General features: G+C 30.3%; 1 protein-coding gene across 1 annotated transcript in view; it reads left to right on the top strand.

Moving 5' to 3' along the window:
• Positions 1 to 17,885, top strand: part of LRP1B (LDL receptor related protein 1B) — a 1,653,662-nt gene that overhangs the window by 1,199,385 nt on the left and 436,392 nt on the right. The window contains exon 35 of the mRNA XM_006921044.1: positions 1,177 to 1,308. Coding sequence (XP_006921106.1) covers positions 1,177 to 1,308 — 132 coding nt within the window. The remainder of the gene's footprint in view (positions 1 to 1,176; positions 1,309 to 17,885) is intronic.

Here is a 17,885-nt window from a genome sequence, read left to right as displayed (position 1 = left end):
ATATCACATATATTATATAATATGTATATCTACTCTGTTTCAATTAGTTAAGAGAAAGTACCAGAGAGAATAAGACTTCTCAGGTTTGCTTAACTGAGGGAGAAGAGAACTGCAGAGAATGGAAACTTAAGAAATCTATCATCCTATTTTATAGACTCTAATTCTATTATTTCCAAAGAGCTTTGGTTCTAGAATGATCTTTTTATCCAATGATCATAACTTAATTCTATTTTTTAAAAAAAATGTTTCAATCTAATATGAGAAATATGTATGTTAATATTATCATTTTTTGTTTGTTTGTTTGAAATCAAATATTTATATTGTGCTTATTAGGTGCCAGGCACTTTTCTAAGTACTTTAAACATATTATTTTATGTGATCCCCATAATAACCTTGTGAAGTAGGTATCTGATTGTTCCCATTTTAGAGATGAGGAAACTGAATCACAGAGAGATTAGCTAGCTTGCCCAGTTAAGAAATGGTGAAAACATATCTAAACCCAGGCATTCTGGTTTTAGTTAGAAAATATGTACATATAAACATTTTCTAACATATTAGAAAAATTTATAAACATCAGCATGCAGACTTCTGGAAGTCTGTTTAGGTATATGTGCTTATTTTAGGACATGTTTTTGAAACCGAAAAAGCAAGGTCTTAACAAAAATTAAGCACTAGGTGTATTTTTAATGTTCAAAAGGATTTAAGAAGTCTATCTATTATAAAAATAACATTGATATAGTTATCTAAAATAAAAATTTACTTTCATACATAAGCAAATAGTTGCTTGGGCTTTAGAGAAAAGGGAAGTGAATTTTCATTGTGAAGCAAGGTATGCTTCCAAGTATTATCTACCTCAGTATTTATGAAAGTATGGTTCCCAGAGCAGTAGCATCATCACTACTTTTTAGAAATTCAAATTATCAGACCCCTGGGATGGGGCCCAGTAATCTGTGTTTTAACAAGTCCTCCAGGAGATTCCGATGTATACTTGTTTGAGAACAACCAATCTACCTACCTTTTAACTTGTCAGAAATGTAGTGTACAATAAAAAAAAAAGAGAGAGATAAGAAATATTTTTATGAAAGAAATTTATATTGTTACGAATAATGCTAAGTAATGATTTGAATGTTAAATATTCATTTTGGACTTTTTTTTTTTTTTTCACTTCCAATTTAGGTATAGAGTCATTTCTTATGTACTCCGTTCATGAAGGAATCAGGGGAATACCTCTGGAACCAAGTGACAAAATGGATGCTTTGATGCCTATATCAGGAACTTCATTTGCTGTGGGAATAGATTTCCATGCAGGTAAATAGCTTTTTTATTCATAATTTCTGTATAATGTTTCTGTTTGATTTATTAAACATGGTGGGAAATATAACCTTTTCATCTGTACTCTGCTAGTCAAAATGAAGAAAAAGAAATCAAATTAGAGATGCATCTTTAAGCCCAATACAAATTGTTCTAAATATGTTTGGCCTGAAAAAAAATCAAGTAAAATTTTCCTGAAGTTTAGCATTTGAATTGCAAGTGCATTAAAATATGATGGTGTTTGGGTACTTCATTTTTATTTCTCTTTTTTTTTTCAGATAATGTTCTTACTTTATCCAGTTATAAATATAAAGATATATAAAACATTTTGATCTATTACAGACTTAAAATATCATCTTATTTAAAATATTTTCAGGATATAATTATCTAATATTTTAATACAGGTAACAGCAAATGAAATCTAAATAATGGAAACAATTATAAATGTTAAGGCATTTTAAATTACTTTTTAATACAGTATGTGTCATTTTGGAGTCAGTTTTTATCTTACCTTCTTGTTTTAGCAAACAGTAAAAGAAAACAGATTAGACACTAATTATTTTCTGTGAGTAATAAAAATGTATGGTTGGGAATTGATGGTAGACACTTTCATATTTATTGAAGTAAACAAGTTTTTTTTTGTGCTAGTTGCTAAATTCAGACATTGTATAAGTATTGAGTATTTTTACCTCATAACATTTCAATTTATTATTTTACACATGAGGGTTTAAATTTATAAAAGCAAATTTCTTCGCCTCTCATCTAACTAAATCATATGTATCTTGAGTTCATGTTTTAGTGTTGAAGAAGTACATTCATGTTCCTAGCATTTTTTTTTTGCATTTATAAAGACTTGATTTTATCTACTGTTAAAAACAAAAAAGTTCTTGATTTGTAATCTCAAAAAAAAAATTCTTAAGCATCAGCTTGAGGGCTTCTGTAGTAAGCTTATTTTTTTCACCAGCTCCAACGCATTTTGTTTAATCATGTGTTAATAAAATTCTTGGCTACAAATTAATGAATTACTAGGGATCTTCACAAATGGTCCAAAGATGACTTTCCTTAATTAAATTATTTTGTAGAAATGTTTAAAATCGCATTGAGGTGAACGTTCTACATTTTTTAAAGGGCCTTTTGCTAAAAGAAATATGAACTAATATAGGATATTTTACTGAGCAATATGTTAATTTTGCCAAGATCACAGTGTAATTTTTGATCAAACAAGGCTGTTTGATCAAACCTTATTATTCATGAAAGGCTCAGTTCCCTATCATGAATAATCTATCCTTCCTCTTACTTACATTCCTCTTAGTCTTTAGAATTGTATTACATAAGATTTAGTGAGTACAAAATTAAGAAAATTTCAACTTCTTGAAAAGATTTATATATATATGCATATATTTTTACCAAGTACACATAACTCCTTATTTTAGCTGGTATCACATATTTGATTTTTTTAAAGACTCCATCATGATGTTTAAAAATATTTGATACATTTCCATGAGGTCCAAGTATTAAAATAAGCATTTGGTCTAAATATCCTGATTAGATCATTAGTAAAACTCTTGTTACATAAGGGTAAACTCATTATTTGTGTGATTTAAATCCACTCTTTGAGGTTTTATATTGGCTCTGAAATGGTTGTTTCATATAATGTACCATGATAGAGGATAATTTTATTTGCAGAAAGTAGTCCTCTCCCTGTTTCTAAATTCTCAGTAATTATTAATATCATAATAAACTTATTTCAAAGTTGGTTTTCCTTTTTTTAATAATATGTATTGGGGTAATCGGTTAACGACATTAAAAAAGGTTCAGATATATAATTCTATAATACATCATCTGTATACTGCATTGAGTGCTCATCACTCATAATTCTATAATACATCATCTGTATACTGCATTGAGTGCCCAAAGTCTAATCTTCTTCCATCACCATATATTTGAACCCTTTACCTTCTTCGTCTTCCCGCCACCCTTCCTTCATACTGTTGGTAACCACCATACTGTTGGCTGTGTCTATGTTGTCTGTTTCTTTTCTTGGTTTGTTTGTTGGTTTCTGTTTTATATCCCACACATGAGTAAAATTGTATGACTCTTGTCACATATTTCATTTAGCACTGAAATTGTTTCCATATCTTGGCTATTATAAATAAATGCTGCAATGAATATAAGGGTACATATATCTTCACGAATAAGTGTTTCTAAATTTTTCAGATAGATACCAGAAAGAGAAATTGCTGGTTAATTTTTTGAGAACCTCCATTCTGTTTTCCATAGAGGCTACACCAATTTACATTCCCACCAGCAGTACACAAGGGTTCCCTTTTCTCTACATCCTCTTCAATACTTGTAATTTCTTGTTTAATGATAGTAGCCATGTTGACAGGTATGAAGTGGTATCTAATTGTGGTTTGATTTGCATTTCCCTTATAGCTGGTGAAGTTGAGAATTTTTTCTTATGTATGTTGGCCATCTGTATATTTTTAAATAAAGTGTCTGTTCAGGTCTTCTGCCCATTTTTTTTAGTTGGATTTTTTTATTGTTGTTAAGTTGTATGAATTCTTTGGCTATTTCAGTTGTTAGACCCTTAGCAGAGGTATTGTTTGTAAATATTTTCTTCCATTTGGTTGGTTGCCTTTTTGTTGTGTTAATGGTTTGTTTTGCTGTGCATACACTTTTTTTTTTTTCTTTTCATTTATTTTTGCTTTTACTTCCTTTGACTGGGGTCAAGTACACAAAAACCCTGAGACCAAGGTCCATAAGTTTATTGCTTATATTTTATTCTATGTATTTTATTGTTTCAGATCTTATTTTAAGTCTTGAATCCATTTTAAGTTAATTTTTGTGTGTGGTGTCAGAGCGAGTAGGCAAGAGAAAGAAATAAAAGGCATCCAAATTGAAAATGAAGAAGTAAAACTGTCACTATTTGAGATGACATGACTCTATGTATAGAAAACTCTAAAGATTCCACCAAAAGACTATTAGAAACAATAAACAAATACAGTAAAGATACAAGATACAAATCAATGTATTTAAATTTATTGTGTTCCTATATACTAACAATGAAATAGCAGAAAAATAAATGAAGTAAACAATCCCATTTGCAACTGCAACGAAAAGGATAAAATACTTAGGCATAAACTTAGCAAAGAGTAAAGAACCTATACACTGAAAACTACAGGACATAGTTGAAAGAAATCGAAGACACAAAGAAATGGAAAGATATTTCATGTTTATGAATTGAAAGAATTCACATAACTAAAATTACTATGTTACCTAAAGCAATATACAGATAATGCAATTCTCATCAAAATCCCAATGGCATTTTTCAAAGAAACAGCCAAAAAAATCCTTAAATTTGTGTGGAACCACAAAAGAACCCAAATAGCAAAAGCATCCTGAGAAAAAAGAACAAAGCCAGAGGTGTCAATTCTCGAACTTCAAATTATACTCAAAACTACGATAATACAAAAATAGATGCACAGACCAATGTAACAGAACTGAGAGCCCAGAAATAAACCCATACATATATGGGCAGCCAATTTTGACAAAGAAGCTGAAAACCTACAATGAACAAAGGAAAATCTCTTCAATAAATGATGTCAAAGTAGCTTTTCATCAGAGGAATTACCGGTTATTATTTTAAAATGTTGTGTTCTTCATATCGTGCCTACCATAGTATTAAATTACACTCCTAGAGAGAAATTATTGTTAGAAAATCTATTTTTTCCTTTTAAATGTAAATGGATGTAGGCATATGGAGTATTCATATAAAATTAGAATGTTAAGAATCTATTAAAATCTCTATTGTTAATCAGAAAACAAAAATGCAAAGATTGCTTTTAAATCAAAGGGAGTTAGAGAGCTAGAAGCCAGTAAAGCATATAGTGAGAAGAGGCCGGACTTTGCAACAGACAACTTGGATTCTAATATCAGTTTAATCACTTATTAGCTCTGTGACCTTGCAGAATGGACTTAATTTTTCTGAAGCTCGGTTTCTTCACTTTTTGATCAATGTATGCAAATGTTTGGCACAATACCCAATATACATGGGTGTTCAGAAAATAGTAATAATATCTAGTAATGGAAAGTAATAAATAATACAAATTAGGGTATATGATACATATTTACAAAAATGGAAGCTGTATTAAACATGTTATTAGCAAAAATTTTGTTTTCTTTTCTTTTGACTGACCCTGTATTTTCTACTCAGTTATCTATGTAGAATAATAGTTTTTTCTTAACTTTTTGGGGACAAAAAAAGGAGGATAGGAAATTTCTCTAGTGAAATGAACTTAATAATAATAGTGAATAGTTTGTAGAGCAGATATTTAAAGATTAAATAACATCACGAGCTATTTTTAGTCATTAAATGAAAACCTAGGAGGCTAGCCCACAGTGCTTAGACAGTAAACCAACTAAACACTAATGATGATGATTGTGGTGGTGGTGTTATCAATAGATTTCAACAACTTCTCCAAATACCTTTTATACTTCCATTTGCTTTACAGTCTGATCCTTACCATTTGTATCTCATGAAAATATATTAGAATCAGAATAAGTGCCAGCAACTTGATTTTTAATATTATTATAGACAATAAACAAGCTTTGTGACTTTGTAGAGTGAAGTTGCTTTGGAGAGGAAGGAAGAAAAATAACCTGATTGCTCCTGAGAGAAGGTAGAGAAAACAATTCCGATGTGTAAACCTCATTTCATTTACTTTTAACCAAGGCTTTATGTTTCACCTGATATAGGTTCTGCCTCTGTTAGTTCCCTTTGCAGACATTTTATTTTCTCTTCTTTTATTAATGTCATTCACTTTAAGGATATATTTCCTACACTAGTGTAAATCAGAGATAAAGATGACAAAATAGAAGGGCACAGTTGCCTCTTATTCTAATCAATAAGGAAATGGTGTGATGAAAGATCACTTCTTCAGTATAACTATCATAATTAATGTATTATTTTATTACCCTAATTTACAGAGATAAATATATTTTCCAAATCTATACATTTCACAAGCATTAACACATCTGAACCTTTTTGGGTTTTAGTCCTAATGAATTAAAATTTTCTATAATAAAAAGATTTTTACACCAGATTAAGCAATTTGGATACTATTCACAGAAAAAAAGATGACCCTTGGCTAGATTTAACATGTTCAAAACATTCTTGTTACTTCATTGGAAATGTCCCATTCCACTGGAAAAAAATAATAAGCTTTGAAAATCTTTGCCTGATGGGTGATAGTCCTCCTAATGAATGATTATTGTATTTGATGCTTTAAAATATATATTTTAGTTAGGAGAAAAGCCTTTAAAACAAAACTCATTGCTCCATTCAGTAAATAATAATGCTTTATTCAGTTCCCCACCCCTACCTTGAGGGTATTTATGACTTTTTCATAATAATTATGTAACAGAATATTACTTGAATAGAGGACATTCTACTCAGGGAATGATTACTTATCTGAAATGTTCAAACTTATATATTATTTTTCATCTTTTATGTCTTTTATTCAAATTTAAGTTATCCAACTCAGTGTTAACAAACATTGATTACTATCTGTTAACTATAGAATATCACAGCTAAGTTGCTTTGAAAAATAAAGATAACAAGGAATAGTTTCTGAGGAATGGATGATCCGTGGGGATTTTTTTAAAAAAATTGCATTAAAGGATCATTATTTGAATGTCATTTCTTGGCATTTACTATGAGGAGTGTTCTAATTCCTTTTTACACCATCATCCAATGATCTGGCTATTAAAATAATACAAACACTGAAGAAATATCTGTTAAAATCTGTAGAATACACATCACCAAGAGTAAACCCTAATGGCTAATCTAATTTAGATGCTAATCTAAAACTTTGGATGTGTCAATATAAGTTAATCACTTGTGACAAATCGATCACTCTGGTGTGAAGTGTTGATAGAGAAGGAGTCTGCATTAGAGGAGAAAAAAGTATATGGGGACTCTGCTCAGTTTTTCTGTGATCTAAAACTGCTGTAAAAAATAAAGTCTATAAAAAAAACGGTGAAGGAGACTATGTGACAAAATATCATTGTCACATTGAGACAGTTGAACATCAGTTATTTACACGAAAGATTCTCTTCTTAATAGTCCCACAACATTTACATATATCTTTAAATGTTCGAACTCGAAGGGACATTTAATAGCATCTACTAGCATTCCCTTATGTTACATACAAGGAAATTGAAATATAGAGAGATCAAGGGGCTGTATGGTAATAGAATAGTCTACTTCTAATTCTTTACATTATGCCATCTTGCATTTGTAAGCCCCGAAACAATTTATTTTTTTATTTTTTATTTAAACCATTGTTGGCATTACTTGATGAAGTTACATTGCACTTCTGCAAATTTGTGCTAGTGGGAGATCATGTTTTATTTTGATTTATATACTGAATCGTGTAATTTTAAAATCTGTTTAATAATTGAAGCAGGTGACAGTCGAGTGAGAGTCTCTTTTGCCTGTATCTGGAGGCTTAGAAAATAGCTATTTACTAAAATTTTCTAGTAATTACTTTGTCATCAACCAAGGCCACATAAGAATTATAGAAATAATTATTTATATATCAGTAATAGCAATAGGTAAGAAATATAGTACTGTTGCTTTGGGACATTTTTCAATTTTATGAAAACTGTTTCCTTGGCTACAAAGTGAATTTTTAGGGCTGGTTCAATTTCTTCTTGTTCTTGTGACAGTGAACCAGTACTACCTTCTGTTGTCATTTCAAATTTGCTTCAAGACTATATTTTCTAATCATGTGAACAGTTTGTATGTATTTGTAGATAGTCCTGTCTAGTAAATCTTTCAAGATGTAAAGTACTAACTACCACAAGAAAACAAAAACTTCTCAGCACTACTTAGGAATTGAATATCATAAACATATATAGAATAAGGCATTATAAGTTAAATAAATAATTGGAAACATCTCAAAAATCCTTTTTGGATAATTCCTGAACTCAAAACATAAAAACAAAACAAAACAAAACAAAAACAACTAAGCTTTTCTTAGGCATCTGACGTTTTCAATATTTCAATACGTAACTTAAAACCAAAAACCCCAGAAGATAGATGTGCATTGATTACCTATTAAGATTAAAGTCATGGCCAACTTATTTGGGATACATATATTCTCTCTGTTACTTAGAGAATGACTAAGCAAGTCTCATGGAACTTCTTTCTCAGGAGGCTTGCACTCATCATGAAAGTGAAAGGTCTCAGCACCAGCTTTAGACTAATTAGAATGAAGCACATACAATTTGCATTTACATACCTTTCTTTTTCCCTCCTCCGACTCACTCTGTGCTGCTCTATTTCTTTTTAGCTGCTCAAAAGTCTCTTTAGTAGAGCTGCATTTACATCTGATACTCTGATGTCTTTCTCTGTTCTTTTCCTTATAAAAACTGAGTTACCAAGAACCCTGATCTCAAAAAACCTACTTATACTAATTCACAGTAAATTATCAGTATCTGCTAAGAGATTGGCAAATTATTTTACTATGTATGTTTATGTAAAAGCACAATATCTTACCCCAACATAATAAATTCAACTAAAGCAGGTATATGAAGAAAGTATTTTGTGGCTAGGTCAATCTTTTTGGTGTTTTTTCAAATTACGCTGTCCTCTGACCCTTAGATAATAAATCAAAACCTGTTTATTCCCAGAAACTCAGCCCTAAATATCTGAATATGCTGACAGGTTATATGATGATGAAGAGGTCTTCTTTAGCTTACATTGATACCATTAATATTGTTAAGTATAACTTTAACCTAGAAAAAGTGTTTTCCTTCTATTTTAAGAAAACCAAGAATCGATTAGTCCATTTTTCTTTCTGACACACTTTCTTAAAAAATAAATAAGTAAAGCAATAATTCAGCTCCTGAGATTGTTGGCCATTCGTTTTTAATCAAGTAAACAATGTTCTAGTTAATAGAAAAAAAAAAAGGAAAGTTATTTGATTTGAGGACTGGTCATAAGAATGGATCTGTACTTCCTTTTTATCATTTGGCCTTATTCTTATCTAGAGTTAATAAGTAGTAAGTAGATCTTTTTAGGAACTTGAAAAGAAAAAATAACTAATTATTTCTATGAATTCCTTAGTATTTTTAGAACAAGAACTTGACTGAAGTAAAAAGCCTAAAAATGGGACTAATTACCTGCAGATAGATTTAGAAGAGGAAGAAAGAAATTAAAATAACATCATAAAAAAATCTTAATATATATTGAATGCTTGCTACATTACAGGAATACTGTTTGAAAATTTGCATGTACTTATGTTATTTAATTCATCAAAATAATATATTGAGGAAGGTGGTATTTTTATTCTAACACTAAACAAACTGGGTTTAGGATGAGATATGGATACTGAGAATTGGTTGCTTTGGGATGCCCAAATTAAATTCTGCATTCAGGATTTGCATTTAGGTTGTTGCCTTTGAGACTGACATTTGTCATGATTTGAACAGCTGGTTGTGGAGTAATCAACATTAGATCTCTGATCATTTCATAATGAGAATTTTAACCCTATTGCAGTTACGATTGGGAAAGAAAATTGACAAGCAATATTAAGGCTCAGGTTTTGGGAATGATAATATAAGTATAGGATTGCCCCTGCTAAACTTAGGGGCAGAAGATTAATGGCACAGTCTTATCTGAGAGGAGAGTGAGGAAGATGATGATCATCATCATTGAAAAGAGGAGAATGAGAAGAAGAAAGAAAAAACTAATTTATTTCACTATCTTTGTATTAGTTATCTATTGCTGTATAACACATTACCAAGATTTACCATAAAGCAACGAACACCTACTATCTTGTAACTTCTATGAGTCAACTTAATTATTTTATGAAGATGCGATCAAGGTGTTGGCCAGAGATGTGGTCTCATCAGAAAACTTACCCAAGGAAGATCAGTTTCCAATTTTATCCACTTAGCCTTTGGCCCAATTCAGTTTCTTGTGGATCCCAACTAATCACTGACTACTGACCTCAGTTTCTTGTCATGTGAGCACCTCCACAGGGTAGTTCAAATTTTGACTGCTAGCGTCCTTGAGAGCTAGTGAATAACAGAGTGAGAAAGGACACACAAAATGGAAGCCAGACCTTTCTAACCCAATCTCAGAAATGATATCCCATTACTTCTGGTGTATTTTATTTATTAGAAGCTGATAACTAAGTCTAACTCACACTCAAAGGGAAGAGATTAGAGAAGGGTATGAATACTAGGTTGTGGGGATCACTGGTGGCCACAACAGAGGCTGTTTATAACAATATTATAGATGTTTTATCTACTTTATCTTCAGAGATTGTTCTCTAAGAGATTAATTTTGATGATTTATTTTGTTTATTATCAACAATGTTCCTGTATGGGCAGCTTCTGTATTCTTCCTTAAACCAAGTGAGGATGAATTGATGTAAATCTCCAGGATCATAGTCTTGATCCTATTTTTGTCTCCAATTAGTAGTAAGCCTTGGACACCTGGAGAAGGTCTCTGGGCAAAAAAAAAAAAAAAAAGAGAGAGAGAGAGATAAAGCTCAAATAATTTGCCTAATGCTTTACAGGTAGAATGGGACAAAGCCAAAATTTGAATTTACATATGTATATATTCCCCAAACTCTAGTGTTTTTCTCTTTTTAAAAAAAGCATTTCTTGTTCAATATGTATATATATACACATGTTAAATATATATTTAATTATATTTAAATAAATATATCTATTTAATTTTACAGTTACAGTTGACATACAATATTATGTTAGTTTTAGATGTACACCATAGAGATTCAATAGTTATATAACTTTTGAAGTGCTCTCTCTGATAAGTCTAGTTACCCATCTGACACCATACATAATTATTACACTATTATTAACTGAATTTCCTATGCTGTATTTTACATCCTCATGACTCTTTTTTATAACTGGCAATTTGTATAATCTCTTCTAATCCCTTCGCCTTTTTCACTCTCTATCCCAACCCCCTCCCATCTGGCAAACCCTAGTTTTCTTTACATCGCCATGCTAGAATAAGACAAAAGTGAGGAAATTCTCCATATTTTCCAAGAATTTTTAAAAGAGTTTTTATAAAAACAACACAAAATGTCATATAAGACTAAGGCTCAGCGACATATGACCATTCAGTTTGTGAGGTTCAGAGAGCCAGGCTGGGGATGAGGGATAGTTGGTAGTCCTGGTACTAAGTATCTAACTTAGTAGATGTCTGGCAGTGCTTCTCAACTGGGAATGATTATGCGCCCCAGATTATATTTGTCAATAATTGGAAACATTTTTGGTTGTCACAACTGAAGGGATGCTACTGGTGTTTATTGAGTAAAGGCCAGAGATGCTGCTAAACAATGCACAAGACAACTTTCCACAACAAATTATTCAGCTCCAAATATTAATATACCGTGGCAGAGAAACCGAGGTTTAGAGCAGGGCAAAATCTAACATGTGCTTTCTATGATTTTGAAGTATATATCTCTGTTTAGCATTACTACGCTCCACAACAGCAGACTCAATGTCTTTGTCATCAAGCTACTGTCTGTTACCTTGGTCATCTCATTCATAACATTCGTTTAATGTTATATATTTGCCAAATTTGCTTTTGGCAAACATTCCAGAAAATTCCTTCAACAAAAATGAACAACTCCCTACAACCACCCTTTGTAGTTTTTGACCAATGTCTGGAAAAGTCTTCATGTAATATTAACTTACACTAAATCTTCTACTAACATCTCTCTGGCACCAAAGCTCGTTAAAAAAACTTGTTTAAAGAAATTGCTTATACCTGTCTGGGATTGCCTAGGGACTACAAAGGTGTGTAAACACCAACAGAATTATCGATGTAGTTACTTTCATTTTCATCACTTATGTAGGCAGTGTTGATTAATGTTACTTATGCTTAGAATGAGTTCTCGTATTGCAGTAAGTATTCCTGTCCAGAGTTTCGTGGCCAGGAAGGAAGCTCTAAAGTACTTAGCAATGTGGTGCACAAGACAAATTATGCAAATCTTCCAAGGATAGCATGTTCTCTCCCATCATTTGCTGTAGGTAAAATATTCTGTGTGTGAATTCATCTAGGACTAAGTTGAAAAACAAAACTGATTTATTTAGTCCAGTGTATTTATTTATTACTTAAATAAATAATGAGAATGAATGAGGACTGAATGAGAGGAGCAAGATGTAGGAAAAAAACAGATGAAACCAGAAATGGTCTTTGACTGTCAGTGTATTAAATATTAGAATAGATTATTTAAAAGTTGTGAATCTCTGGCTCTGAAGTATTTTAAAGAGTTAAGACAAACGAACCACCTCTTCTGAAAAATTATTCCTCTGGGTTTCTTCCAGTTTTTTGACTATTCAACTTTCAATATTAAGAGCTTTAATAGTAACAACCTGTAGGCTATGTTTTTAAAACCATCTATTTTCTTAGTCAACAGTCATTAAAACCTCCGTGAACAGAAACAGAATTAGACTTGAATAGTTTGAACACAGAAAGTAGACTGTTGTAGAATCTGTTCTCTTCTCCAGGAGAAAAACAAATATTCACAGGAGAGATTCTATTTGTTGCTGCTTTCCTTACAAATTAAAAATTAAGATACTGAAAATAATTGATGATTCCACAGTAATTCAAGGTTCTAATTATATATGAATATTAAGTTCTAAATTCTAAATATGAGGATTTAAAAATTTTATTTTGTTACTCACACATATTATTATGATTAGTTAGGGGAAAGAGCTTAGATTTATTGGCGATTCTTATTAATAATTTTATTTAAAATGTGACTATAGCTTTATAATGATTTCCATTTTAATGCTTTCCCTTAATACTATTTTAGTGATAAAGCAACTGATCTTTTGAGCTCAGTTGGTTCAGATTTGAATTTATAGATACTTTTAATTAAAGATACCAATAAATATATTTGCATATTCAAGTATTTCAATGTTCATGTGAAGCACTATTAACTCTAAATAGTGATGAATAAATTAAAAAGTAGACACTACCAACTTTGTTATCATTAAATATTATTAAAATGAGTGTGTCAAGCGGTAGTTTTTAGTTCATCAATCACTTATTGATGGCAGATCTCAATTTTTAATTAAATATTTTACTTAAAAATACTTCTTTATTATAATTGTGTATTATAGGAAATATTGAAAATTAGAAAACATGAAACAAAGTTGAAATAAAAATCACTAGTACTACTACTACTACTATACAGAAAACAACTATTAATTTGGCATATTAATATTAATTCTATATTTTAAAATACAAATAATCTTATTGATAATATTTTGTCTTGTTTTATTTTTACTTACCATTCTAACATGAACACTCTATGTATGATTAACAATCTGCGATTAATATTTTTAATTGCAGTACATTATTATATCATGTGGATTACCATGAATTTTTTGACCTTTCCAATATTTTTAAACATTATGATTGTTTCCAATATTTGGCTGAAAATCTTTTTCAACATTTGTGACAATTTCTCAAAATAGAACTTCCTTTTTTTAAACTAACAACTTCTTTGAGATATAATTCACATATAATAGAATTTATGTATTTAAAATGTACAAATAAATGGCTTTGGATATATTCATCGAGTTGTGCAACTATCACCAATATCTAATTTTAGAACATTTTCATCATCCTAAAGAGAAACTCCATACCTGTTAACATTTTCTTATATTTCTCCTAATTTCCCAACCCTAAAGCAACCTTCTATTTCTGTAGATTTGCCTATTCTAAACATTTCATATAAATAGAATAGTGTAGTATGTGATACTTTGTGATTGACTTCTTTAGCATAACGTTCATCCACATTGTAGCATATATATCAGTACTTCATTACTCTTCCTCTTCTTTTTTTTTTTTTTGCCAAATAATATTAGATATATGACATTTATCTATTCTTCTGTTGATGGACATTTGATTTATTTTCACTTTTTTGACTATTACAAATAAAGCTGCTAGTAACATTCGTATACATGTTTTAGTGTGGGTATTTGTTTTCATTTCTCTAGGAATTATCTTAATAGGTTATGTGGTAACTCTATTTCACTGTTCGGATAACTGCCAGACTGTTTCCGAACTGGTCGAAACATTTTGCACTCCCACGAGCAGTATATAAAATATCCGATTTCTTTATATCCTAACAAAGCCTTTTTTTAAATTTGTTTAATTATAAAATGGTATCTTACTGTGATTTCGATTTGCATTTCTCTGACATCTAATGATGTTAAGCATCTTTTCATGTGCTTATTGGCCATTTATATATATGGAGGAATGTGCATTCATATACAGATTCTTTGCACATTTCTTAATTGAAGTTTTTTTTTTCTTTTTTCTTACGTTGAGCTGTTAAGAGTTTTTAATGTATTCTAAATAAAGTCTTTTATAAAGTATGTCATTTGCAAAAGTTTTTTTTATATTTTTTTGAAGTTTTCAATCACAAAAGGTTTTACTATAAGAAACAATGTCATCAGGTAAAAATGCAAAAGTTTGTGCAATTATGTCAAAATGTTTAAAAATATCTATGCATTTGCCCTCCAAGGACTACAGTACTTACTACATACCTGAGCACTGAACATTTAATGACATTTTAAACATAGGGGATTCTTTCACTTTTTTGATATAATTTGAAATTATAAATTTTAAATTTTAAATTTTAATTAAGTCCAATTTGTCTACTTTTTCTTTTTGTGTCATATGTAAGAAATCACTGTCTAATCCAAGGATACTATGATTTAATGTTATATTTCCTTTTAAATGTTATGCTTTAGTTTTTATGTTTAGAACTATAATCTATTGTGAGTTCATATTTGAAATATGCATGTAGATTTGCATGTGGAAATCCAGTTATCCCAGCACCATTTTTTAAAAGATTATTATTTTCACTATTGAATTGTATTGGCAACTGATTGAAAATCAAATTGACTGTAAATGTGAGGATTTATGTCTGGATTTTAAATTGTATTCCATTGATCTATATATTTATCTTTATGAATAGAGTACATATTGTCTTAATTTCTGAAGCTTTGTAGTAAATTTTAAAATTCAAAGTCTGAGTTCTTCAACATTTTTTTTAAAGATTGTTTTAGCTAGTCTTGGTCCCTTGCATTGTAATACGAATTTTAAGATAAGCTTGTTGACTTTGGCAAAGAAAGCAGCTGAGATTTCAACAGTGTTGATACTCTAGAAAAAATTGGGGAATACTGTGATCTTAATAATATTAAGTCTTCTAGTATATTAACATGTGATATCTTTCTGTTTACTTGGGTCTTTTTTAATCCCTTTCAAAAATGATTTGCAGTTTTTAGAGTATAAGTTTTAGACTTCTTTTGTTAAATTTATTTCTATTTTTATGCTATTGAAATGGAATTGTTAATTTTATTCTTGGATTCTTTATTATAAGTGTACAGACATACAATTGTGTTTTTTGTATTTGGATCCTACATCCTGCAATCTCGCTGAACTCATTTATTAGTTTGAACATGTTTTTAGTGGACTCCTTAGAATTTTCTATAAACAAGGTCATGCCATCTGCAAATAGAATTTCACTGGTTACAACATCTAGTAGATGTTGAATAGACATGACCAGAACAGAAATCCTTGTCCTGTTCTGGATCTTAAGGGAAAAACATCTAATATTTTTATATTAGCTAAGTATATGTGTTAGTTATTTTTATTTTGTAGATAGATTTCTTTTATTAAATTGAAGAAAATTCCTCTATTCCTGATTTGTTGAGTATATTTATCATGAAGGGATGTTGAAATCTGTCAGATGCTTTTTCTGTATCTATTGAGATGATCATATACCTTTTGTCATTTATTCTGATGATATGTTGTACTATATTAATGTATTTCAAGATGTTAAAGCTACTTAGTTTTGGGTACAAATGGGATAAAAGCTTTTACTTCATGGCATATTATCCTTTCTTATATGTTGCTAGATTTAGTTGGATACTATTTGGTTGAATATTTTTGTGTCTATGTTCACACGAGATATTGACCAGTATTTTTTCTCATGATATTGTTGTCTGGTGTTGGTACCAGGATAATATTGACCTCATAGAATGAGTTGAGAGTTCTCTCATCTTGCATTTCTTGGAAAAGTTTGTTTGTGAAGAATTGATATACTCTGTAAACGTTTATTAGAATTCAATAGGTGTAGCTTTTTGAACCTGTTTTGTTTTTTTCTTTGTTACAAATTTCTTACTGTGTAGTCTCTTGTTATAGTTCTGTTCAGATTTTTTATTACCTTAAATGTTGTTTTGGTAGTCTATGTCTTTTGAGAATTTTTTCTGTTTCATCTAAATTATCTAAATTTTGGCATAGTTATTTATAGTATTCTCTTAGAATCCTTTTTTTAATTACCGTGAGATCAGTAATAATGTTTCTTGATTTTAGTATTTGATTCTTTTCTCCTTTTATACTGAGCATTCTAACCAAGATTTGTCAAATTTGTTGATCTTTTTAGTGAACTAACTTTTCATTCTGTTGATATTCTCTATTGTTTTCCTACCTGTATCTTTAAATTTTCCACTCTAATTTTTATCATTTCTTTCTTTTGTTTGCTTAGGTTTAGTTTGATATTCTTTTTTCTGTTTTTAAGGTGGAAATTTATTACTTTAAGATATTTATTTTTTAAAAATATGCACAAACAGCTATAAATTTCTCTCTAAGAATTGCTTGTTGTATACTCGAAATGTTAGTATGTTGAGTCTTAATTTCAAATCCCCAGTTTTCTAATTTTCCTTGTGATTTTTTTCTGACTTATTCTTTAGGAGGATGATTTATTATTTTTTTATATTTGTGACTTTTCTGAATTTCCTTTTGTTATTGATTTGCAATTCTACTGCATTGTAGTCAGAGAATATAAATTTATATGATTTTAATTCATATTTTGTTTGATCTTCTCATTTGCTATCAAACCCACCTTTTAAGGTTTGGTAAATGCTGGCTGATAGCTCCAATGTTTTCACAGTACTTTCTGATATAAATTGTTCCTCTCTAATACAATTAAATTCTTGCAGGCATAGTCAGTGATGCCAGTTTCTTCTGATTCTGGGAAGGCTCTTTTTTAATGTGCATTTCCATGTTTTTGTCTCCTTAGCTAGTTGGCCTGCAGTTTAGCTTGTTGCTTTCATAAGTTAAAGCCTCATTTTAATTGCTTTCTATCAAAATCTACATTGTTTTAGCTAGCACGCTTAGACTTGAACTACTCCACACTCTGTTTCAAATAAAGTCAGTTCCTTTGGGGATAGTTTTGGAGTTCTCTATTCTTATAGACTGTTTCTTCCCCTTGATAAAATCTCTAAGTTGCTGACCCTGGCATTAGGCAGAATGCAGCCTTTTGCTTGCCTTTCTTGACATAGAATATCTGTTCTGTCAGAAGGTGAGGCAAGGGAAATCAAGGTCTAGTGTTCACAGCCTTCCTCTCATGAGGCAGAACCTTCTATGAGTTGAATGAAGTAGGGAACACCTGAACTAACTAGGAGTTTAGCCCTTGCAACTTGGATTAGGAGGGTATAAGAAA

Source organism: Pteropus alecto, unplaced genomic scaffold (genome assembly GCF_000325575.1).
Source record: "Pteropus alecto unplaced genomic scaffold, ASM32557v1 scaffold3, whole genome shotgun sequence".
Taxonomy (NCBI): Eukaryota; Metazoa; Chordata; class Mammalia; order Chiroptera; family Pteropodidae; genus Pteropus; species Pteropus alecto.
This window is presented reverse-complemented; position numbering and strand designations above follow the sequence as displayed.